General features: G+C 34.8%; 1 protein-coding gene and 1 long non-coding RNA gene across 2 annotated transcripts; both read right to left on the bottom strand.

The window, feature by feature from the left end:
• Positions 1 to 1,725: 1,725 nt before the first annotated feature.
• Positions 1,726 to 20,633, bottom strand: LOC138307235 (polycystin family receptor for egg jelly-like). The gene is made up of 21 exons (XM_069247874.1): positions 20,528 to 20,633; positions 18,745 to 18,978; positions 18,283 to 18,453; positions 16,012 to 16,166; positions 14,768 to 15,392; positions 14,142 to 14,256; positions 13,650 to 13,876; positions 13,205 to 13,370; positions 12,794 to 12,889; positions 10,933 to 11,517; positions 10,108 to 10,653; positions 9,540 to 9,568; positions 9,024 to 9,172; positions 7,348 to 7,588; positions 6,831 to 6,959; positions 6,320 to 6,538; positions 4,954 to 5,059; positions 4,590 to 4,710; positions 3,712 to 3,754; positions 3,371 to 3,395; positions 1,726 to 3,189 (listed from the first exon to the last, which is right to left on the bottom strand). Exons 2-21 carry the CDS (start codon positions 18,904 to 18,906, stop codon positions 2,969 to 2,971), a joined length of 4,131 nt encoding a protein of 1,376 aa, XP_069103975.1. The 5' UTR covers positions 18,907 to 18,978; positions 20,528 to 20,633; the 3' UTR covers positions 1,726 to 2,968.
• A 904-nt stretch (positions 20,634 to 21,537) lies between these two features.
• LOC138307249 (uncharacterized) lies at positions 21,538 to 23,852 on the bottom strand. Its single transcript, XR_011205954.1, has 3 exons — positions 23,719 to 23,852; positions 22,738 to 22,962; positions 21,538 to 21,994 (listed from the first exon to the last, which is right to left on the bottom strand). It is a non-coding gene; the product is annotated as an uncharacterized lncRNA (long non-coding RNA).
• Between the last annotated feature and the right edge of the window lie 3,797 nt (positions 23,853 to 27,649).

Genomic DNA, 27,649 nt, shown 5'->3' with positions numbered 1-27,649 from the left:
GATGTATAATGTCATATACGTAGATATAGACACAACTTCATATAAAGTGGTTGGAGTTTTTGAATATTGCAAAATGACCTATGTTTAAAAGCATTCAGTTCTCCAGTGCTCCATACTTTTTATTGTGTTGTCGTTCAGTTGATGATAGTGTTGCTGATTTCATAAACCGTTTTCTATGAAGATTTATAATTTCTCTCGTAACTTGAACGCTCATTGCTTATTTATTTGTACACCGATCCTCATCAAGCCGATGGTTTCAGAAAACACGGGCAAAAGGTACGACACTCAATGTTGGACCAGTTATGTTCGATTTTGTAAGGTAATATTAATGGTCAAGATCACAAACGTAAAAGACTTGCTTTCGAAGAAATTTTAACAATTTATATATTATTATAAGATATTATTCCAATGTTACGAGTTCGCTACGGGATCAAACGAGGTCAAAAACAGGTCAAAAATGATATATACGCTAGAAATAATTTGAAGGCTTAGTATGAAAGAACATGCTCTCAGGCACATACAGTAACCAATTTAAAAGTCATATCATTCAAAATGACGGATCTATTGGGCACAATTAATCATGATTTTGATTTGTTTTGTCCTAACTTCATTGTCAGTGGCTTTAAAATTAGATAAATAGTGCTGATGTCTCTCAATGGTTGAAACATCGTCTACAAAATTAACCTGTTTAAAGTAGGGTTTTCAAACCGATCAAAACTCATTAATTGGATACTCGTGAAATCTTCCGACAGATCTAGAGTGACCGGTTAATCAGTGAACTAAAAATTGAAATGTATACATAATAAAAGTTATAATTCAAGGTATTTGCTCTAAAATTATTACGAGTTGTGGTAACGATCCGATCACATTAAAAATGAAGGCCATCTCGCATATACATATATAATTGACTTAACGATTACAACCGGTATTCACAACTTCACATTCATGATTACTTTTTATTAGAGTAGGTGTTTTGCTCAGAATGATCGCTTCTTATCAAATAAACCATTACCTCAATATACATATATATATATAGAGAGAGAGAGAGAGAAGTATTTCATTGTCTCTGTCATTCTTGTTCTTGTTCATTGTTCTTTCTTTCGTTTGTTCGGTCGTTCTTATGAGCGCTCGTTATATCTTTCTGTCGTGCGTGCGTGCGTTTCGATCAATTTGAAGCGAAGAAAACAATCGTCTGTGTGATAAACCTCGTGTTTTGGTTACCATCAAATCTAGTTTATATGGTACATTGTACTTATAATTTTTTTATCTGTAAGCATTCCTCTTCAATTTAGAGAGTAATATAAAAGAATAGTACTCACTCAGTTCATTAAAGTCTAGGGAATAACTAGAAGTTACTGTCCCAAGATGTTTAAATAAGTATCATTGCTTGTGACGTTATTGTGACGAAATGTAACGTTGAATGTAATAGATCGTGTCGATAGCCGCCGATTAGGTAGCTTATTTGATTGTCACGAGAAATCGAGCCGTGCTATGGTAGTGCATAGTTTGCTTCTCCTTCATTTGGTGCCTATGACCAAACTCTATTTCACTTATTAGACAAACGTTTAGTAGTTAGTAGTATAGAGATACCCGAACATGAGTCTTGCAGTAACTCTTCGTTGCAACGAACTGCTCCTTAAAGAGACAATTCTGTCTAAGAGAACATTACAATTTGTACATATGTCGAAAAAAACCAAGTACTAATGGACATTAGATCAGCCGGTTTTACTGTGATATGCCAGAAAAGCCCATGGTGGTGAAATGCGTATGGAAAGTTCAAACTCGCTCACTGTCTGTTATTACACATTGTGGTCGAACATCTTGTATGCCGAACCCCGTCCCTTGCTAGTAGAGCAATGAAACTTTTGTCTAGAACTGTTCAAATCGCTCTGACAGTAGAGTGTTTACCTTATTAGGTGAATTGTCTTGCCTAAAAATAATTTTATCACCTCCTCAGTGGTTATGTAGTTCATCTGTATGACGTGAGTGACTTTGGCTCTGGTATGGGTACAGCGTACATATTGTACCTGCTTAATCGCATTGATCAACGATTTGTAATTACAATGGTATCAATTAAAATAATAAACAATGATGTATAATTTGTCAATATTTTATGTAATATGTTTCATAAGAAATATAGAACAATACATTTATGCCATATTTTGCTTCTTGGTTATGTAAAAGAATTAGCCTGAGTGACTTGTCACTTTAAGTAACACCAATATCACAAATAAATAGCATGTGTCCGTATAAAATACTGTCTTTTTGTAGATTTAAGACGATGGGAATGACAGATCGTTAAAGCCAAGGATACATACATGTGATTCTTATTGAGAGTGCCGATTATGGTACGAACACGGGTATCCAATGTGAAAAACTACGGCTCTACCGACTGAGCTAAGGAAATATACTCTGTCATCTGTGTGACAGAAACCGTAACGAGATTTCCTGAATTTCAACCAGAGACTCTCTAACCACCTTCCATGGTTTTATGTTGGGCGCTCATTTCGAAGATCACGGCTAAACACACTGGATTCCTAATGGGTGTCCCGACATTAGATCGAACCCCGGCCTTCGGTGTGAAAAATATACCGACTGAGCCAAAGAAGCATCCTCAATTAGTTAAGTGATATATACCGTATTTAACACTATCATATGTACAAGTCACAACGATCCGCGCCTTCTACACAAGACAAAACGAACAGATTCTGTGTGCTGGTAAAACGTTTGATAACTGTATAAAACAATTCACTATTTAGAACGTTTTTAAGTGTTTAAATTCACCTGTCCTAAAATAGATCTATGCTGTCAACTATGATATTCATTATATGAATTGCTTTAAGGTTGTATTTTTAAAAGATGTTCATGTAACAACATCAAAAAGACTTATAATGTAGTTGACTTAAGTTAAATTTAACTATATCAAAATTAAAGGGGAATATAGAACATGACAGTGTGTCATCGTAAGTCACATCCAACGTTCGCGTATATCGAAGAGATTCCGCCCTCCGTTTCCCCTCAGCCATTGTTGTAGAACAACACATGCTTTTTCTTCTAGGGTCCTCGGTTTTCTGACTTCCAGTTCTGTAAGCCATTTCTGTGAGAATCCGAGATTGCGTCCTATCTTACGCCATGGCTGAGTTGGGATAGTTTTGTTGTAGATGCACAAAAGAATTCCTTTTTGGTGATCTAAAATGTCATTATGATATCTTAAAATTAAAACAATACTGATAAATTCCGTCGTGTAAAATTATAAAGTATCTTGTAATACGCACGAAGTTTAAAGTACAATTAAATAAGTGTATCTGCGACATTGTCTTATTAAAAGATTCGTTGATGAATCTTATTTCGATATGAAATCAAAACTTACCCAGATACGTCTTCTTGTGAAGCAGCTGAAATAATAAAGATATCAATTGGTCATTATAACAGAAGACATTAGAAAATCCCCCAAATGTATTCGTAGTCGTGTCATTGTATTTCTTAAAACCACACTCAACCGATATTATTTTTTTGTTTACTACAATAATATCTTTTTTAACTACTTCAGCAACGGACGTTTTAGAAAGTGGTATCAACATGCTAAATACTCAATGGAATTCCTCTGTTTCAATATTCCTAATATCGTGATCAACATAATGCTGTGTGAATGACTTGCTGTACCCGAGTATATATTGTATTAGTTATTGATGCTATAAAGTATGTACTTACAGTGAGATAGTCTGATTTACACACAGTGATCGAAGTCTTCACGCTGGGTAAGAGAAAATTATAAAAAATAACTGAAAAGAAGCTAAATGTTTGTATACTTTCATATTAATTCAGATGAATTATTTGATTCTATTGATTGCAATGAGTTTAGTGAATCATAAATCTAGAGTTATATGTTGTTCTTGTAAAACAACTCTTATGTTCAGTGAAGCATTGTATTACATATAAATAACACGCATCTGCACTGTCTGTGCGTACAAAGATGTAAATGACAGATCTTTGAAATATAAAGAAAAAAATGCGATTCGATCGGAAAAATGTTTCGATATTACAAAAAGTGTATATTAACAATCTATAACTGTACTAAATATCAAAACTCCTCATCCTAAATGAAATATATGATGTCAGTCATTATATGGTATTGACTAGTTTTAAAGGTGATAATGTGTATAATTGTGTTCATTTCTAATTGCATTTTCTTTACTATGCCCATGCTCTAGAGATCGTGATATCATCGTCCCGGATATTCCATATTCGAAGATGATATTAATTAAATATATACAGGATGACAAGTCATTTTTCTTTATCGCAGTTGTAATCATAATGTCTGAAGCATATTGATTGTAAACTTGTGAAGGGATATATCATATCCAATAGACAGATTTATATATAGTTACACTTTCTAAATACAACGTCTAACACCATCATTTCAAGGTATAATACCAAAAAGGTGTATATAATAAATTACTCCTTTGATATAACTTTTTGTCATAACTACTGTAACCATTTAGACTTTTACTCTCACGACTTGTACAGAATGTAGCAACCTTTCGTTTGTGATGTCATGATCAATTGTTTGATTTATAAGGAAATCTCACCATTCCTTCAAACAGTCAATCTGGACGCTTAAGTCAGTTTGGAATGTCCGTGCTCCAGGGTTTCCTTCTTTCCACTCCAGATCTCCTTGCTTCGTCATTAGCTTAAATTGGGATTCATCACCTGCAGCAACAATTATACTTCATTTTATATACAGGGATGTCTCATAAATCATGTTATACTTTCAAAATATTGCATGACATAGCCCACCTCATTTTGGTTAATTTTAAAAACTAGTGTGACTGTGGTTGTAATTTACGTCTTTTATAAATATTGAATGACAGTTTTCAACTTCATCCAATCCACCCACTTGAATCTAAGCAATCACGGTGACTTTACTGTTAATGAAATATAATATATACATACCACATGTCGGTATGTTTCTTTTTCTCCTGAACTGAACAGCTATAGGTCCTGAGATGTCACCATGGGCCAGGAAATGCAGTACTGGGAAATTATCTCCGCGCTCCAGCTGAAAAATATACATTTATTAGGAAATATCTGTATGACTATGGGTTTACATACAGTAATAATTAATCATCTCCTAGCTCCAATTAGATATATATACACACAGCGTCAGTAATTAAGCAACAACCTATTTTTTAGATAAAGACAAACATCAAAATAACGAATAAAGAAGCAACATGTAATGTTTAAATTATCTCTTTATTATTTATGATATAATAGTACATAATGTTTCAAAATCATTTGATTGTAGCATATATATATATATATATATATATATTCACATCTAACAATGCAGGAAAACAGCTCGCCAAAACTGCTAATTAAGATAGCTTAACAAGTAAGGTCATTATAAAAAGGAAAAGTTAATTTCATTCAATAAATGATAATTTTAAGTAACAGATGACATATCTTATTTGCACAAAGAACTGTTTGTCAATATTTGTTGTATCCTCCGTTAGACGACATATGGAAATAATCAGGATTCTTCCTCATTCCCCATGGAGAGATTTAACTTACAGTCATAGAAAACAAAAGCCAGACCATTACAATGCCATCTTCGAAAGCAACTATTGGTAAGGTATTTCTCTGGTGGTATGTAGTTTTCAGTTTCTTCTACACACCCCTGCGACCAGCGGTAATATGGAGGAAGAACCGACTTTCACCCGACCACTGACTAGACAAAACGGAATAGAGAGACGTTCATGACAGGTTTGACAGCCTACAGAGACGTTCCTGACGTATTAATTCCGATACTTTGCCGTCTCCAGCCTTTTGATAACCTCCGTCTTCCGATGTTGACCAATACATTATGAAATGCGACTCTGCTGTTCATAAAAAAGGCTTTCCTGGTCAAACACACAACACACAACCCAACATGAGTTTGGTGAAGGTGACCTCTCTATCGTGCTGAACGTGCACAGCGTCATCACTCTGGTGTGGACGGGTATAATAGTGGCATCGGTTCGCTCAGAGATAAAATACCTTACAGATAAACGGTCATACGACAGCCTGGGTCTAAAATAATTGGTTGATTGAGAGAGTAAATTTACTTTAATCAGGACTTGTGGTCGTCATGGTAAGTACAACTGGTATTTTATATCATAACAACTTTTAGCTTTGCGAATATGAATTATGAATACTCAACTGACCACACATTTTCTGTTGAAAACGGTGCATTGATTTAATTGAAATATACTATTAAAGATAATGGTCTATCGTTATGGGTTCAACTAAGCAAATTAAAAACTTAAATATCGATTATTACCAATATTGTTATTTCCGTGTCCTGCGAAACACAGGCCTCCGGAAACACCACTGCAATCTTCTTACACATCCCGGGGAGGAAGAAGACGTCACCTGATTTAGTGAGGGTGTACTCAATCGCACTGTTCTCCTGCACGGAAGATGGAATACCAGGCCAAAGGTCAGAGATGACAGCCAATACGTAGTGTGGGAAACACGAAGTGGAAGCGGATAAATAAACCTAAGAAAATAAAAATGAATCAGAAATGGGTATGGAAATAAAAATTGTGTGTAGCTTTTGTGCATATGACGACCCCCTGACAATTATTTTCCATTATTTATTATGGGTAAGATTACGAACACATTGGAACGTTTACAAAACCTCAGTCGCTGGTGGATGGTCTCGTCCTGAATTACTTATATTTTCCATTTTGATTAAAAATTGATATATGTACATTTTCAGAAACAAGTGTTTTAAATGTTTTGCTTAAGGAGACAAAATATATTACGTGTAGCGTCAGAAATAAAGTTACCTCCCCTTCCTTCGCTGGGTCACGGTTAGCTGGTAGTTGGTACCATTCATTATGGTTACTGCTGCGTATGAGGAGGAACGTAGGTCGACTCGACAAGATATCAGAAGGTACTTTGATCATTACATGGCACTTTAATATATAAACAATATACAACGCTGTAATGTACTCCGCTAAACACTCTGTCGATATACAAATCTGAGATCAACCTAACAAATATGGTATCAATATTTTAAACACGTTCAATGTAGCATTGTCAACTTGTCAAAACTGTTGTATCACCGACTGCATTTGTTAGATACATTATAAACATAATTATGATCTGATAATCTGATAATATTTATGAAATTATTTCCAGTTAGCAATGACTCTGAACGTGATACTTATATTTTTATTCAACATGATATACTATTATATGTCCACTTTGTACAGTATGGTTGATAAGAATCATCATTTGCGACCATTTTATTCTGCTCAACTATACTATGGATGAATATATTGATAGTAATTGCAAACCTACAAACTTTTGTTTAGTATCCATGGTTACGGAGTTTTGTCCTGAGACATGTCGTTGTCTTCCTTTTAACTGGTGTATCTTAAATACTATACTGATAGGCTGAGTGGATTCACCGTACGGAACAAGTCCTCGTCGACAGGCTTCGGGTATGGTATAGGTATCAACGGTTATGTTACAGTACACCGTACCTCCAAAGAACTCCATTATCAAGGTGTTATCTTCCTTTGACCAGTCGATAGAATACCTGGAACCATTATCAAGTATTGTTTTATACACCTCACCGACGAACCACAGTTATTTATTGGTCGAAAGACGTCATTTCTACCCCATCTAAGATATCTGCACTTCCGGTGAGGGTTAGATTTCTCTGTCTTACCCAGGGCAAGACAGCCTTCTCGCGTAGAACATATTTGTATGATAAAACGGAAGTTGTAAAACGTCATATGCAAATAAACATTAACCTGTGCAGTTAAATTGGAAATTGATTTTTTTTCAAACATATATTTTATTCAAGAAATGCATATTACGTATATTATTTTACAAATAAATACATAAATTCAGCAAATTTGATTCTCTCATACTGACATTCAAATTATTCATACATATGTTTATTCTTTATAATAAATATATTATATTAATTATGATTATAATCTCTTTAATTAATAACTGTTAAAAATTAAGACAGATAATATAAGTACAAGTTAATGTCATGATTTCGTCAAATAAAAAGGGAAATAACTCGTATACTTGTTTTGAGGTAAGGATCTTTAGAGGGGAGAGAACTCACAATCAGAACGTCTCTATCATCAAGAGTCTGACTGAATGAGACTAAATGACTAAAACAACATCCTGTAAGCTGTCACGTGTAGTGTATGTGGTAATTGATATTACTTTTGACCACGAACTCGTGCTTCACGTTCTGAACTTGGACCTAATGATCATTGCAATCGAAAGTTAACATGCCTTGACATATTTCGTTGATGCTAACCCAGTTAAAAGACTATCAAAATGGGTTGGATATTATATGTGATAATATTTCTTTGACGTCAAATATTTCAAAACGATTTAGAATTCTGTTTGTTACAGTGTAACAAGTTTAATTAAGTTTTTGACAAAGCAAATATAAGTCTCCAAGTTGATACAGGTATCAAATAAATATTTGTCTTTTTTCAAATCGTGGTATGTGTAGTTTTTAACATTTTTAGGGAAATTACAGGTGCAGAAAAAGGATAATTTTCCTACCTTGATTTTAGGACAGGAAAATCCCTACCCTCAGAGGAGATTTACAACAGTCTAACCCTTGGCAAGTCTCGGGTGAGAAAGTCGTGAATCTTCTCCTTGGGTAGAGATTTCCCTGTCATACCCTCAAGGTAGAGAAAGATCATATTAGTCTCTTATTATATCGACATATTTCTAAATCATGCCTTTTTATGCGGAGCTCCATGTACGTTTAGCAAGAAATGGTCGTATAACGAACTCTCCGAGGTGTTGTAAGACGACGCTTTTACATTAAGTGATATCCTTATAGCAAAAGTCAATAATAACACATAGGGATTGACTTTTGTTTTAAATTTTCATAGCGGCTTTGAATAGCGGAAGCTATCTACATATCCTTTGGAGCGTGTAATACATAATGTAGTATTGTGTACGTAGCTGTGTTATATTATAGCTGTACAAACCTGAACTGCAATCCGTTTAAAGTTGTTCTTAGTCTACATCTACGTTCCAGGTGTAATAACACCGACTCTAGGGCTGATCTCTCTAAGATGGAATCATTTTCAAACCGCTTTAGGATCGTCGATAGAAACCTATCACAGGTTACATCTCCCTTTTTATTGCAAAAAAACCCCAACGCAATTATCGAATCATTAATTGTGACAAAATTGACGAAAATGCGGAAAAAAATGTTATGAAAAATGTAAATGATAATAATTGTTGAACAGTGAACAGTACGCCATATTAATGTGAACACATCATCACTATGCTGTCCAAAACTATCCTTTTCAATAACGTAGAAGGGATATTTATAAATATTCTTAGCAGCTCTTACTCCATTGCTTGCAATTGTTGAATTTTGATAACGAATTGAATAACAATGAAAATATACAAAATGTCGTATTCCAAAGTAATCTTTCAGATTTTTAATACTGGAACAGTGATTGATAATTAGAAATGAAGTGGGTGTTTTTTGTTACCTTTGGGCGATCAGTGTCACATTCGTGCTCTGAAATAAGACATATTGAAATATGATCTCAACAAACAATATGTTTAGATATATGTATGTGTAAACTGAAACTTGTCTTCCAATATAAAACTGAGTTTGGTAGGCAGTGATCTATGGGATAAATCGACAATCTGTAAATTGGACAAATTGTCTCCATATCGTAAACGAAAGAGGAGTTGCGTTCAAAATGCCTCTCGTATTAACCCAAATTATCAACCAATTTAAATATGACGACGAACATGCAGAAGTAAGCATGTTATTAGCTATATGAATTAAACAATGTTTTGATTGCGTAAAAGGTGATATGACCGCATTAGGATACATGCATATTCTACATGTATCGCAAACGAGCTAGATTGAATGTTTTATCGAATTGCGTTCATAATGACGTTAACGCAATCAAAATTAGTCCTTTTATAACGTTTGCAATATATCATCTATGTAATATAATCATTGTAATATGAATCGATTGTAGTTCTAGACTTGAGAGCGAACTACATAAATGATCAACGAAATATTTTTACCTATTTTTAACAAACCTTGTTCCCGTTGTGTACTTCCACAAATTGTGAATACTTTGGACAATCTGTTCCAGAAATGACTACTGAGATGCGAGTCGAATGAAGTCAAACCTTTCCTAATACACTCCTTGATGTATGATAATCTATGATCCAATGAACTGACGAATAGGTTAACGAAAAGAATCGTGGCCATTGAAGCGTATAGTCCTATAATGATAAAAATACCCACTACCACCACTTGTATGTCATGTCGAAACTTGATAATTCCAATTGTCATTCGAAATAAAGTCAGAATTGATGTCGCCATGCTACTAAAACCACTTTCACTATGTCCATATATAAGATGTATTAGGCTGGCGAACCCTACAATAATGATGGATAGTGTTATAAGGAAATGGAAAACCTCGGATCGAAATGACAGAATTGTTTTGTACATCAGGAACAGGTAGTAGTTGAATGACAGATTCTTCAGTACATCAAGGATAGCGATGAAGGTGATCATACCAAGAGTAGTGGTGTAGTATTCATCCCAAAGGAACACCCATCCAAAAGACGCGTAGAATCCTGTTAATTATAAAAAAAAACTATAAGGGTCCGTATGTTGATGTGCTTGTTGAAGCATATTGAAATATACTAAGAATATTTAATGTAATATCACTGAATTTGTCTTCACAATCTTGTGTTAAATATTGATATGGGAAACCAAAAGATGTTGAAACGACCAAATCAATAGCAATGTAGGCCACAAACTTTCATAGTTATAGACGGCGAAATACTGAAATTAGGTTATCTAAATATATTTGATATACAAATAAACCACTAAAATAGTAAAAATAACTTTACCCGTATCTTGTCTAAGGGTGTTGAGAACGCTTATTGTGTCGGTGAACCTCATGAAAAAATACACCACTGCAGCGATGGACACTCCAAGATGTAGGATGTCCAAGACTTGACTCGTTGTTGTAAGGGAATGACCTCTGGTCTTTATCACTTTGACGATCAGTGACACAAGTCGGATAAAAATGGTGACTAAAAAAATTAACTGTAGTGCCAGGACAATAAAATCAAATGTATTGGTGTAGGGGTACAGATTGGCTGATACGACCTGTGTGTTCATGAAGACTCCACCTGTACTTGGGAGCTCGAAGACGATTTTGACTTGGGTAAACAATCTATTATTTCTGTTCATGAGACAGATTTCTATAAACAGAGCACGGGTTTTCTGATCGAGCCATCCATCGTTTTTTAAATCTCTTACTACATTTATTGCCTCATCTGGCAAAATATCTAAATCAACGAGATACCCACTGGCACCATAGGTCCCAAATAGACCCCAGTAGGTGGGTGTCTCCTCTGGGCTGGTGTAGTGATATCGGTACGGGGTGTCGACACCATCCCATAAATCAGATGTGTTCCAAGGGATCCAACCTACAATATAATATTTAGAGAACACAACAAGGGTTAACCTTATCAGTGTAATTGACTTTTCAACATATTGCATTTTAGTAATTGCAGGAAAGTGAATATCTCGAAGTGCATTGAGGTTTTGTGTTATATATGATTTGTGTATTATGCACAGGCAATATGTCTTCAGGTAAATTCAGGTCAATTTAAGGTCAATTTCAGGTGAAATTTTTCAGGTCAAATTTACCTGAAAAGGGCAAAGAAAGTCATTTCAGGTCAAAACCTTGACATGAAATTGACCTGAAATTCATATGAAATTGACCTGAAAATGACCTGAAATTCATATGGAGATTTTTTTCAAGTGAAATTGACCTGAAGCATTTTTCAGGTCAATTTGACCTGAAATTGCCCTGAATTGTGCATGAAAAAAAATTCAGGTGAAATGACATTGACCTGAAATTCATATGAAGATTTAACCTGAATTCACATAAAGATTTGTTCATGTCAGTTTCAGGGGAAATTAACCTGAAATTGACCTGAAAATTCTTCATATAAAATTGACCTCAATTTCAGGTGAATTTCACGTGAATCTAAGGTCAATTTCAAATCAAGATTTTTCAGGTCAAATATGCTGGAATTTAATTTAACGGTTCAGCAAAATATAAATAACAAAAAAAATTTGAATCCGCGACAAAGCCATGTGTAACACTATTTATCTTGCAACTGCCGCATATACTGACGGATATTTACTGCCACATTTTATCCGTCAATACGAAATGGTTTATCCGTCAATACGATGACGTGAATCAGTTCCATATCTGACGGAAAATTTTCCAATCTAACTCCGAACTTTAACCTTCCGATGAATGAAACGTCATTCAGTCCCGTCAAACCATGATGTAAAAATCACCGGAATCAAGTCATTTTTACTATATCGAGTCCCCTGTAATTGCGGTGTGGTCTTTTTCTTGGTTCATGACAATGTATTGTAAAGTAATTCATTGATGGGTATTTATTGATTTTTTACACTCTGGGCAGAGTTACTGTTTGTGAAGGCACTTATATATTTCCCATGGAAGTAAATAGGAGAATGTTCTGATTCAATTTAGTGATTTAGTGATTTTTTTCTTGCTTCGGGTGGAATCAGGTAAATAACCAGCAGTTTGTATCCGTTTTGAATGTCATCTACATGTATAAGGAAATGGTTGGAGGTTAAACTTCGTCATCTCGGCTTTCCTAAGTCTTGTATTGTAAGATATATAGCGGTGGCATTAAAATGAATATTTTAACCATTTTCTACCTTTCGTGTAAACACCTTTATCTTCATTGTCTGTCTCGTAGCCAGGTAAACAGTGTATGGCATAAGTCCTTAGCAAAGCGGGAGCTGCACAGGTATCTAAAACATAGAATGAGTATTGGAAATTATATATTGTTTAGACACTTCGAAAACATATCACTATAGATGTGTCACATAAACAATATAACGATTGTCCTATAGAGGCTACAGGGGAAAGGATGCTCTAGAAGCATATCATGCGCAATGTATGGAAACGCCTCATATTAAGGACTCCATGACATCGTGACAAAATAATGGTGCATGGCTGCTGAGATTCTTCGAAATGTAGGTTTTCTGAGTTCAAAAACATCCTAAGTTTCATCGTTCATGTTTACCTTACACATTTTGATAGGGTAATATGCATGCAGCACCTACCTGAAACTCGAATTTGTCGTATTCTCAGCGGACCCATTTTTAGGTTATCTTCTATAAATCTCAGGTCATCAAACGATTTGATTTCACCGTTATAAAACTCGGAGGAATACAGGCGATGCAGCACAACAGCTTCAATATACATCCACACATCCTCTATTGATTTAATCTGACAAAATGGATCATATTGTAGGAGTTATAATAATGGTTTTAATTTATCTATCGAATACAAGCAGAGACATATTTTATCAATTCAGAGAGTATAATACATTTTGTAATGTTTGTGCCAAAGAAAGTTGGTTTGAAGAAGAATCCGTCTGCTTATGTCCACTTTTGTTCGGAAAGATTTAACTAGTTCGATGCAATTTGAAACAAAATGTAATTAATATCCTATAAACCAATGAAAAAGATTATTTGATAAATCAGTTTTAAAGGATTTTGTTATTACCTCTCCTGTTGCTGTTAGGGTACTTTTAATTTGTAAGTTCTGTCTGCTGACTTCGGAAACTTTTTGTTGAGATCCAATGACCATAAGAACACATATGTATGCCAAACCCATAGCGAAGTTCCTTAGAAATGTGTTGAGTTTTCGGTCCATACGTATGATATACCGACGACGCAATTGATCGGTCGTTTCTGGCTTGTCGCACGGAGATAACATATCGTGTTGGTTTCCTGTAATTATATGGATTCAAATGACAATACTATCCATGCCGCATCAACCATCATTTATTCACCCTCACATAATTCATAGACCATGGGGACTAGTATTTCGAGTATCCTTTTCTATTGGGCATCTTAAGTGTATTAGTACTTCACCAATCAGAATCGTGTCTTCCCAATCTAAAACCATCATATGTTTCCACGTGAAATTTAGTACCAGTTACAGTTGCTAATAAGAACTATGAAGAGTAAAGAATCGCTAGAAAAGAATTCATACCTTGATTGTATATATCCTTTATCTTTGGATATACAGAAATTGGAGGAAAATGAAAGTCATTTTCTCCCGTCCTCTCCGAACAGAGACAAACAAGCAGGACAGCTAGTACTAAGGCCTACAAAACAAGGTATGTTTTATTATACTCAGTCTTAACGGAGTATCTACATAAGCGTGTTACTATTACAGCACCATACGACTACTAGAGGTTTTATATGCGTTTCAATTACTTAATCTTTGCATGCAGATAAACTTTAAAATTAGAATGATGTGTAAGACATACGACTTTTAGGAAAACCCCCTAAACGCCGGAAAGATTCAGTTCACCATCAATGCCTCTCCGTAAGTGTCTACGTTTTCAACTCAACGAGCCGCTATCAGTGAAGTATCAGCGAAGTTATGATGTGGGATGACAGAGTGGTGCAGAGTGAGACAGAACGTGACTTGATATGATATGACGCTATTTATTCTCTTCGTTTCGTGACAGTGTATATAGAAGTGTATGGCCTGTTTCTGTTTTAAGTATTTTCTGGAAATAATTACCATTGACGCGAATATAGAGAGTTATCAAATACTGTTGTTAGGCATAAGCTTAAAGACCTGAAAACGAGATGACTTTTTTAACTTACTTTCGTTGGTTCAATCAAAATCACGCTTTCTGTTGTGCCGATAAAAAACGCTGACATCCATTGAATTGTAAGGGACGGTCCCCATTCCAAAGAATACAGAAATGTAAAAAACGAACCGGATGCGATGCACACTAGGCATACTGTGTAGGCCAAGAAGATTGACCACCAGGGCAGTTTTCCGAACGGGCGAAACGCATCAGAATTATTTTGTTGGAATTTTTCTCCTCGTAAATTCCTCTTACTGAAAATGTAGGTCATAATCAAAGAAGGTACCACTGTAACAGCACTTGATATGAATCCAGTGTAAAGCTCTTTATAACCAATCTCAAAGTACGCCGTCTTTACAAAAGGAGTGGTGTCATCCGGTGTATCATAAAACATGGCGGAGGCGACCATCGAAAGGAACAACAGAGAACCCACACACCAAAGTCTCTGTACCCTGGTGAACCTGTTATACTGGGGACGGAATAGCAATGAAAACCACAGATTATCGTCCAGGATGTTCCGAGCGCTCACTTCAGATATATCTCCCGTACTGTCGCTGTTTTGTCCCACTTTCAAAGTACACCAGGTTTGTCCCGTTCCCTTCTCCATAGAGAGCCATCTGTTGCATTTTAGTCTTGTACTAAAACAAAAGTAAACCTTCCTAAGGGTTAATCCATGAGTGAAATAATAAATATTATCAAATAATATAGTATCATATATTAGTATACTTTGATTTGAAAATAATTAGTAAAATGATGTTCTGAATAAACACAGGCTTGTATTCCTTTGGTACCAGATTAATTAATAGATATTGATTCGAAGCTAAGTATATATATTTATGAATAGTACATAATTATTTGCATCGATGCGTCAGGAATAGATTTTATCACATATTCCGCCTGATATTCAGTGATATCGCCCGTGTAATATTTTTTTGCGTATGTCACTTGTGTAATATGACCTGGAGCGATTTCCATCTTAAATTTGAGTTCATTGCATATGAAATTTTATGAAACTCGTCTCGCAGTTTTTATTTTTGCGAGCCTTTTTGACACGTTTCATAAAACCTCATATAAATTTAAAATGAACATTCATGTAAGATCCTATATATCTTACTTATCAATTAAGTTGATATATCTTAGTTTCCTCTCTGTGGATATGCAATGAAATTCAGGAAAACAGATAAAACATTGGTATCTTGTTGTGACATAACATAACAATATAATAAAATAAATTGCATGAAAGAAATACAGACTTACGCATTTTTAGTTATTCCATCGATTAAAACAACCCGCGTTAAATACCAAGAGCTTGGTTTCGCATCTTCTCCCAACCATATTTGGACAGCTGTAATGTTTCCAATGCAAACGTCAGTCGTTAAGTAGAAATATGACGAGGTTCCGTTGCTGAAGTTCTGGAAAATTCATAGAAGGCAATAAAATGGATAGGACAAATTGATAAAAATGCCGAATTATACCAGCATTAAATCATAGATAGGCCACACAAATACAAATTGGAAATATAAAGCTGAACAATGTCCCTTACACTGGGTGATACACATACCACCCGTTTACAAATCAATCACCCAATGTATACGTCAGCATTGACATGAACAATTAAGATTATTATCTAAAGGCTTTATTCTCTTCACATGCATTTCCAGCCTTATACAAAAGTACATCGTAATCAAAAATAACCTTTACGCGGCCTACAGACATGCTGACCAGCTAAAACACATTTCCAGAGCGTAATATACGCGCACTGCTTTTCGACCAAAATCGCCCGTTCAACCTTTATCAACGTATCCCTAATGGAAAAGTACAAAGACATAATCCACAAAATCGGCTTCAAGTTAATGACATGTACTCCTGCCACATGTTATTTCGTCGTATTAAGTTTATTTAGTGTATCTCTTTATTGGTCCCCTCTTCCAGCTACATTATTTTTTCTTGTTTCACTATCATGGAAATTCATACAAATATTGGTCCTTTTCAGGACTTCCCTTCAATCCTCACACTACCTTTTTACAAATGTCACATATTACTATACTTCCTCTCTCTTTCATTGTCTCATTCATCCCACCCTTTGTAATCAATATTATGACTTATACTTTATCATTGTTAGTTGTTGCAACAACTGTTATTATTAGAGATATTTTGATATTAAACTTAGTTCCCCCCAACCAATCAATTTACGTCCATAATGAACTCTATCTATCTTTAGATTTATGTTCGATTGGTTGACAGAAAGACGACAGAATTATTTAACTATCGGTACAATTGTAAAACAAATAACTGGTTATGTTATAATTAACCAATCTGATTATCTGATACAGATCCTTTAACCACTCCGTTCAATTGAGGACCTGACAACATCCCGTAATTGGTCATGTTCGGAGGACCTTTGTATCGCATGCTCTTAAAATTAAATGCATTTTTTAACCTTGCTAAGTCAATCGATAACGTCATTTCGTTCCAGTGTATTTACACATTTATCTTTGTTGTGTTCATTGGACGAGATGACTACATACAGGAAAATAATTCTGACAGCTTTTTCAAACAGTTTCGTCCCCAGTCTAAATTCTGGAAGCAACAATATGATTGGCTATTTCCAATGATCACCAGAACTTGACCTCTAATGGGATGTTGTCAGATCCTCTTACCAAACGTAGTCATAATAAGGATAGGTATTTGTAATGAAATTGTTATATGACATAAACAACATGACTAAGCAGTTACCCTATCAATTTCAATAAAGCCTATTTAGTACTTCAAAATTCAAAATGGCTGTTATAAGTCACATTGTTTCCTAATTATTCACAAAATTCAATTGGCAGAAAGTTGACAATCTCTATGAATTCAAAAAAAAGTAAGTACAGTACTTCGTGAAAAATATTGATATCAAACTTCAATGGTTTTCAAGATTCAAGATTATTTCCTGTCGACGATATCTTATTTGTTATCAGTCCTAGAATGTATCCAAGGAGGGATATGGAATTTGAGACGGAAATTTGATTTTTTTCTGTGAAATCAAAGATGGTGGCCATCTTTTAGTTCACAGTAGTCTCAACATGCAATATACACAACTAGGGTCCAGGAAAAAGAGGCTTGAGATTGTATTCCTTCTACGAAAAGCGGCAACAACCACAATCTATCCAAATTCATGGCAGCTGCTTATCGGTCATCTTGTATAAATATATCAAGGATGTAGATGAATTCAGTCTTTAGTTATCTAAATAAGATATGAGTATCATCCAATCGATCCCAAAATGCAACAAAAGTGCGAGAGGCAGCTATGTATTGCATTTAAGAACGACATCTTTAGTACTCCATGAGTAATAATAGCAAGGACGGACAATCCTTGAAAAACCTACCATGTGATGCTGATGGGCTTACGTTAAGGGCTTAGGAAAACCATTGTGTAAACCATGTAGGATAAGCATTTCCGACTGATGTATTTCAGTACTGATATAGAAAGAAATTCCATGATTGGTGTTGAAGTACCACAGAGTTTGTTATTGCCGACTGTACCTTTCTGTTGCGTCCTGTTAACATTCGAGTTCCTGTCTCTCCTCTTGTCCCTGTGATGTTGATGTACACGGTTGATTCCATCCGCCTTTTAGATCTTAGTCCAGTTGATATACAGATGTAATATCTGAAGGCTGACGTATCGTTATTGCCGGGGAGGTGTTGGTATGACCACTGTGGATATAAACATGATTCTATATCAGATCACTAGTTTGTTCAGCCGTGCCAAATCAAACCATAGATGTCACGACTTATTTGTAATGTTGTATTTATATTTCCAACAATATCAAGTATGTGATAAACTAGATGTTAAACTATTATAGAAATAAAATGAAACGCATTGAATAATTATTTGATTTGTCACTCACTTATCAGGTATCTAGCATATTGAACTCGTTGGGAGTAAGGATAGGTTTGAAAATTAATTTTACTAAATTACCGAACCGTAACGAAATATATGTGTACCAGTGTATTGTCGATGTTATCCCGTCTGTACAGAACTGGTGTTATGATGACAAAGAGTACAAGGACAGCTATCACTGTACCCAGCACGTATGGTGTATCACTCAGCCTCTCAGAGAAATTCAAAAACACCGACTGGAAATCTATCATATCGGGTGGTATCATCTTAACACCTGCCGTGAATGTTCCGCAGAAGTATGACGTGAGGGTAATCTCGGTTGTTCGTCCTCCAGTAAGCTTAAACACAGAATTAAAATATTTTGTTTTGTCACAGAATAAATCTTATTTTAAGGATAAGAAATGAAATACATTTACACCTGAGAATTACATCCCTTTATTAGAAGTTACCTGTAAGTCTTCAATACGACAGCATTATACAACATATTACGTTTGGTGCAAACAAGCGCGGAATGACCATGATTTTTTTGTTAGCATTCAACATAACTGAGACCGTTACAGATGTCGAAGGAACAGCATGCGATCCGATTTACAAACAAATACTGAGTATGGGATAGTTAAGTATGAGATTGGAGGATACCAGGATTAATGAGTAATTTGGGATCGGGATATATAGTAATATTTGAGCCAGATTTATCTTATTTTTAACATAGCAATATATTAATTGGTGATTTAAAGTTTAGAAAAAAAAAAGAAAAAAAAAGAAAAAAAATCACCCCTCTGCGTCCCTCCCATCCCATCCATACCATTCTTAGCCTACGTTTACTGTATGCAAATATTTTGCTCTATACAATGACATATGATAGTAAAATACGTATATAGTAAAATAATTTTTCTGGTATATTATAGCACCAGATGAACTTTATTCTTGCATAATTGACATTATACAAAAAATCGTCACTGTGACCTATTTTTGACACTAAGTTATACTTATATCAATGCAAATCATTCAAAAACATCATGATGTCCTAATTCCTAGGTATCTGTTAACCAAAAAAGACTGCTTATCATGGCCGCTAGATGACCCAAATTGACAACTTCCTTTGTGAAAATGGATGCCCGCGGAATAAATTTTATATATGCCTTAACTGGAACATGAATTTTGACATGTTATTTTGTATTCATTAATCTATTTAAAAAGATGATGAATTAAGCCATGAATATCAATCAAATGGCTCCAGATACCTTTTTAACGTTAGTAACATCACAGAAATTATGTACTGTAAAATTGTTGTTTTTTATGCCTTATGTATGTTTAGATGGAGACATTCCTTCAAAAATCACTTAACAATTATTAATAACATTGTGGAAATTTGAAATGAAATTGTATATCACAATTTGGCTTCAGGGTCTGAACGAAGGTACTCATTTCGTATCACTATAGATGTACATATCATGTCTTTTGACAGTTCTGCTAAAAATCAGTTTCTGCTCTTAGGTTTACTTGTAAAATTAAATCAATGCAATGAAAGTACTGTAATTTTCAATATGTTATTACTTTTGGTGATGAGGAACATATTATCTTATCTTAAGCTTATCTTGATTCATGTGTATGAAAAATACGGCACATATAACTTTAATGTATTATAACATTCACTTGTATCATTAGAATATACTTTACAATAGTTTGCAAAAACTTTACCCCCTAAAACACATATCTTAAGAGGCACCAGGTTGTCTACACAGTGGTAAACTTGTTAGAAATTATCAAGGACATAGTCATGTTATTTGTTATATTAACTCAAAGTTAAACAAATCAAAATCAAAATAAGTTTTCAAACAATCCAAAAAATCCGAAACACCAAATTGACAATATCCTAATAAATACCTGAACGTCATTTGTGGCTCTCCACCCATGCGAAGTTCTGTCAATGACTTGAGGTGAAACTCGATTTATCCTTATTTTTGGAGCGTCTCGATGTTTGTGAATCGTATTATCTACAACGATAAGTGACATGAACCATTTGGTCATATTACGTTTCTTTAAGCTACTTCAATATCTGCATGCACAGTTACATAAAGCATCAATACAAATTGATGATCGAATATAACGATAACTTTCTTTCTTTTGCAATATATGAATGAATTTATTATAAGCATGGCGACAAGTAAATAGTATAATATACTCAAATCAAAAGGACAACTAAAAATGTTTTATATACAAATATGTTTTCATAAAGCTTTTTACCGAAAGCAAAAATGCAGCCTCTAATAACGGCGGCGTTTGATGTAAAACTATGGGTTTTATCAATTTTACATTGGCATTGTACCTTAATAACCACTGATGTCTGGTGTATGGGTAGATGTATGACTCCTCCGATATAAACCTACCTTGACATTGTACCGTGATAACCACTGATGTCTGGTGTATGGGTAGATGTAGGGCTCCTCAAATATAAATCTACCTTGACATTGTAGGGTGATAACCACTGGTGTCTGGCGAGCTGTATGACTCCTCCGACATAAACCTACCTTGACATTGTACCGTGATCACCACTGATGTCTGTTGTATGGGTAGATGTATGACTCAACCGATATAAACCTACCTTGACATTATACCGTGATCAGCACTGGTGTCTGGTGAGCTGAATGACTCCCCCGACATAAACCTACCTTGACATTGTACCGTGATAACCACTGGTGTCTGGTGTATGGGTAGCTGTATGACTCCTCCGATATAAACCTACCTTGACATTGTACCGTGATAACCACTGGTGTCTGGTGTATGGGTAGCTGTATGACTCCTCCGATATAAACCTACCTTGACATTGTACCGTGATAACCACTGGTGTCTGGTGTATGGGTAGCTGTATGACTCCTCCGATATAAACCTACCTTGACATTGTACCGTGATAACCACTGGTGTCTGGTGTATGGGTAGCTGTATAACTCCTCCAATAAATGAAAACATCAAGCTGTATGGCCGGTATTGTGTAACTGACAACATCTTGTTTGTATGTAGATAGAAATCGTAGAAAGTGTCAGTCGGTGAGGTGGTTCCGTATTTGCCATAAGTACGGCAGGATCCCATCATGGAGATGTTAACGTACACTATAGCAGGGGAGATGTTGAAAAACCCTCCAGGAATGGCGGCCATGTACTGTGTACCGTTCGGAAGCATGTCTATAATGTTGTTGGTATTGGAGGTTGAAGTTGGTAGAGGGAGGCCCATCAGGAATTTGATGTCTGGTATTTCATTTCCGTCTTCATCAAAAGCAAATGTTGTTATTACGGGTACACTGACATCATCTGAAGGCTTGTTGTAGTCAAACGGGGTTTCTTGGTGGGACATAATCTAGGACGTATAGTGTAGAATAAGACAAATATAATTCTGAAGGCCAAAACATTTTTATTTGTTTGTTTGCTTGATTAATAAACCTCCTATTAACAGCTATGATCATGTAATGACGGCCCCATGTACGTATGCGGTGTGTTACATGTATGTTGTGCGAGGTGCGTGTTTTGGGAGACTGCGGTATATTCATGTTGTGTCTTCTTGTATTGTGGTACTGTTGCCTTTTTGTATTGCTATATCACTGAAGCATGCCGCCAAAGACACCAAACAACATACCCCACCCGGTCACATTATACTGACAACGGGCAAGTCAGTCGTCCCACTCCCGTTATGCTGAGCACTAAGCAGAAACAGAAACTACCACTTTTATCGACTTTGGTGTGTCACGTCCAGGGAACAGAACCCAGAGCCTTCCTCTCAGCGGCGAGAGCTAAACCAAAGGCCAAAAGTGAGATGGTGTCAAGGGAGGCGTAATTTAGGAAGAAAGAAAAGATAAGATCCTAAATTTAGTCGGCTTTTACGAGCATACAATAGGTGAAGCAGGTACAATTCTAACGCCCTACCTGCAGGGCCGACCTCCTTAACTTTTGACTTTCTGTTGAGCGTTCGCCCCTGTTGGAAAGGTTCTAGGTTTCCATGACTGAGACACACCAAAGTCTATGAAAATGTTAGTCAAAACAACATTTCAAAGTAATTACTATTGTGCATGAAGCAGCTTTATGATATAAACATCGTGTACCAACCATTAGCATCCTTTTTGGACTGGACATCATTCGTCTGGAGAAGTATCTGGGTTGTACAACTACTCGACCGTACGATGTTACATACTCTCCTTGAAGCACATCTAAGTCTCCCATAGCAATTATCACCGATGTTCCACTATGTTCAAAGGTTTTGCGAATGTTGTCTCTTTTCATGTATAATTTCACATGCCTGATAAAGGCATCTTGAAGATTAAGAAGTTCATACTACAAAGAAACAAACCTTAATTCGGTAAATGGATTAAGTGTTAGATGGAATTATAACGTCGACTGGTGGTATGACGAATAATTATGTGTTAGTGTTCAGATACATACATCAATGATAGTATGCCCATAGATATCCCTTTAATATCACCCCGGCCAATGTTATTTATGGTGTCCATATCGTGCAGAATGTACTTATATATTATAAATATGTGTGCAGGTAAACGATATAATAAACTTTGCTGCTATTTTTCCTTAAGTTGTATTGTGTTCAGTGGTTTTCGAAAATGATAACCTTAAAGATGCTCCACCGCTGACAAATTGTGTTTTTTCACTATCTAAAACAGGAGCAGACGATTTAGTAATTTTCTTCGGTTACAAAAAATACTTACTTTACACCATTATCACCATTAAAAAGGTCGAGCTTCTAATTTTACTTCAAGTTAAACATATGAAAAATAATTATTTGCATCCCGAAAAAAATCATTGGCACTATATCCTATATAGAATGAAGTACTGATTGCGCATGCACCAAAGGCAAAATAAATCATTTTTTATTATTTTCTGTGTTAATTAGACATATATACACAAGATTAAACAGCAATTATTTTTCAAATGATGAATATCATTTATGCTCTGTCGGCGGTGGAGCATCTTTAAGTGGATTAAACCGTCATAAAATTATGATTATAGGTTTAGTGTTGTCGATTTCGTTATATATGTATATTATGTAAGGAAACGGGCTGCCCTGAAACTTACCGTGAGGTGTGAACTTCGACATCCAGTAACATTCGCCTCGAACCCGTACACTAGATTCAGGATACGGAGATACGCTGGATATTTAATATGAAAAACATAGTAAAATACTTAGACATCACAATATTATATTTATTTTTAATAGTTTATAAAGGCTCTTGATAACATTCACATAAAAAATTAGTATTCAAATATCTATCATAATTTAACGTAAAATGTATTACAATACGATTGTATCCGCATACTTACACTGTACATATATATATTAAAGTTATATGTACCATAAATGGGTGAAAATTTTGACATGTTATTTTATCTTCATTAAACTATTAGAAAACCATCATTTTTGATAAATTAAGCTGTGAAAATCACTCAACTGGCTTCAGATGCTTTATAAACGTTAGTTACTGTAACGATTATCTCATTATTCTAATTTTATATGTAATCGAATGCACCTATTCATGTACAGCGTAATCGAACTCACTAGTTCTGTTATGCATTTTGTGACTACGTCAGTGGTTGTTGTGAAGAGCACATGGAAATAATACACAAGATGAGAACCTGTACAACTGTGTTTATTATTTAATACGAGGTAAGACAGTTCTAAGCTAGAACAAAATAACGTAACAGTTACAAGTACACAGTAAAATGTCCGATGAAATTGTAGTACTGCCAAAAATCATTTTCAGCCTTTATTTGCACTTGTAAAATTAAAACTTATGCATTTAAAGTGCCTCTTAATTCTCAAAATATTGATAACTTTTAGTGATGATTAGCATATTACAAACTCATCGTGATTCCTGTGTATGGAAAATTTAAATATTAATTATACATATAGTTTAGTTCACATCGTATACGGTATCCGTATATCTTGCATAATAAGTAAGCATTCACATAAATTCAATCTTACCACACGTGTGAACCGATCGACTGAATAGTATCATTTTAAAAATTAAATTATAAAATTGCATATCTCCTGTTAGCTCAATATAAATATTTTCATACTTGCATTAATATTGATACTTGATATGCTATATCTGTAGAATATATCTAAACATATATCAATCAATAATGTTTTCGTGTGAGGCATCGATACACTTACATAATTTATTATATGTTTATACAGACAGGATCACTAACTATGAAGTATTTGATATGTCTAAAAACCAGGTTCACTAACAATAGGTAGGACTTATCAGTCTAACGCTACTCACAGTCAGTGGTTGAGTTCGCATCAAGTTCGTCAGATGACAAGGCGTCCATTTTCTTTGTAATTTGATCCTCGATATGTTCTATATTCCTCTGTGATTAGCAAAATATAAAACATTAAATACCGATTTCATTTTTTCTTCTCCTTATTTGCATATTTAAGAATTATCTACCCTTGCGAGTAGATATTGAAACGCCGTGTGTTTGTGAGCGTATTAAAGTCTTACTTTTCAGGAAAAAACGACTTGAACTGCGCTCACAAGATAATGACTTGCATGTAACTATCGATACCTACCCGTAAAGGAACTAAATCTGTAATATGCAAAAAACGGTGTGCTTAGTTCTCTGCTTACCGTTTTGTTAATCAGGAATAGTATGCGAATGCATGTTTAAATTATATAATGGTAGCTCGGTTCAGGAAGAAAAAAAAATGTCCCGACGGAGGAAAATGCAGCCTACTATATATTCTGTCACTGATCACGTGATTTCTAGGAGTGTTTGTAGAATTGTTTGTATTAATTTTATGAAATAACCATTTTGGCGGTCATTTCGCTTCCAAATCGTGTCTCACATTTTGTAGAGATGTACAATTTTTACCTTTTTCAGTCCCAAAGTTGAACTTCAATCGCCTCTGCGACGGCATCTTTAGGTATATCAAGTTCATTTTTGCTGTTAAACTTTTCTAGGTTCGCTGTGATTAACATATTAAGAATTTAAGTGTGAAAGTATAACCGATAATCTTAATTGTTACTTTTCACTTAAATCAAACTAATTTGAATTTTAACAAGGAATGCAGAATAACAAACACCATAAAACGCAAGAACTCTGACCCCCAATTTTTTATGTCGATTTTAGAAACAGCAACATTTTTTTTCTTTTGAACTACAATAATAAGTTATCATAACTTTTTTCAGACTCTGAAGAATAGAATCAGTCAACTTTTGTGAACAAGGTGATTTTCGGTGAATTTCGGTGATAGGGGTAACATACATGTATGTTGCTCTTTTGAGCAAATATAATGTATTGATTGTGTGTTACTAAGAAACGCTGATTTTGTTTTGCAAACATCCATACCTTTTAGAAAACAACCAATTTCGAAAACCGCTCTTTAGCTTTTCGTGCAACTGTGAAATTCTCGTAAAATCATAAATCATTGAAAATATCTATCGTTGCTTCAAAATACATGTAGTTTAAAATCACGCACACCACCATATTATTAATTCAATTTTCAACTTTTATATGAACTTCAATCAGTCTAAATATTTCCTAAAATATATACTAGAAAAGAATGTGGAAACTTTCATAAAAATGTTTTTTACACCTGTTAAATATCTTACAAGTTGATCCTTAATAGTAAATTACGTATTTGATAGATTTATTTTTAGGTGCAACAGACAAAATCAGTTAGGAAATACCTACAACATAAAAGGGGTTTGTCACAGGCTATACAATGTACGTGCTCCATATGTAAAAGGTTGAGCCAGTCGTAGAAACCGTTACAATATATCAAAATAACAAAACTGATGTAATACTTGGATAAGGATAAGCAGTATGACGTGTTTGTTTCATAACAACAACTTACCATGAATATTTACATACATATTACCAATTATTACCACTATGAAATTCCCTACCAGATTTGAACATACTTTGTGTATAAATTACCAGTTTCAAAGGCTTTTTATTTTCCCATTTGAAGTAACACATAATCATGGCATCAAGTTAAAAATGCAATTACTGTAAAAAATAATGATGAAATATATTTAGTAATTAGAAGAAGAAAAATATCTAAATGATGTTATTTTAGCAATATGTTTTATGCAACCTAGACAATAAACCAATTTGATATGTTTGGCAATTAGAATTAAGAATTTTCTAAATTATGTCAAATGTACACTTGGAGGACCAATATTCGTCAGGATAATCAAATCCTCTCGGATATCATCAAACAAGCAAGAAATAAAAAAATAACATTTTTATCAACACAAATATATAATATTTTGTCTTACTTGTACAACAAGTTCTCTATCAGTTAGTTATTTATCAATCGCGGTACGGAAGATTTCTAACCGCCGGTCTGATGGCCGACACAGTAGGGACCTATTTTCGTCAGGGGGGCTGTTTCGCTTATTACGAAGATAGGAATATGAATATTGAGATAATTCCAAATAAATGATGAGCAACAGGCACTTGTGAGATCGTGTTTAAGCTGAAATTTTCTTTTTAGTTACATCGATTTTAAATCTATAAACCTATTGGTTATGGAAAATGGCGAACACCTCTGTTTACATAGAATGACGTTATGTTTCCAACAGTATCGCGCCAAACATTTCGGGTAAGTTGAATCGCCAAACAAAAATTTGTAGTAACCCAAAATCTGGGCTATGAATTACGTGATCAGACACGTGACTTCCGGTACTTTGTTGACATACTGCTGATCAGTGAACATGGACAGTCAAACGCTGATGGTATTGTTTTAAAATTTCATTTAAAATGGACTTAAGAAAATTGCAACATCGTTTTTATAAAATCGCTTGGTTATAACACACACTCCCTTTTAAACAAGACCAATCTTCCTTGATCAAAAATCTGCTTTGGCAGACGACACTCTTTATGAAATCACGCGATAGTTCATAAGATATAAGCAAAATTGTAAACATGACGAAAACAGGTCCCTGACCAATTTAGCGCACATGACCATATATCTACATGCATGTTCCCATTA

The sequence above is a fragment of the Argopecten irradians genome, chromosome 14 (assembly GCF_041381155.1).
Source record: "Argopecten irradians isolate NY chromosome 14, Ai_NY, whole genome shotgun sequence".
NCBI classification, from domain to species: domain Eukaryota; kingdom Metazoa; phylum Mollusca; class Bivalvia; order Pectinida; family Pectinidae; genus Argopecten; species Argopecten irradians.
The sequence above is the reverse complement of the archived record's forward strand: the minus strand, read 5'-3'. Positions and strand labels throughout refer to the sequence as shown.

Bases quoted from the DNA above. Each gene is read 5' to 3' on its own strand.
- LOC138307235 (XM_069247874.1), bottom strand. From the start codon at position 18,906: ATGATACCACCCGATATGATAGATTTCCAGTCGGTGTTTTTGAATTTC. The intron at 18,454-18,744 runs GTACACATATAT...TTATATCCACAG, and splicing joins ATAACATCGACAATACACTG to TGGTCATACCAACACCTCCC. The intron at 6,539-6,830 runs GTAACTTTATTT...TTATTTTCTTAG, and splicing joins ACCCAGCGAAGGAAGGGGAG to GTTTATTTATCCGCTTCCAC.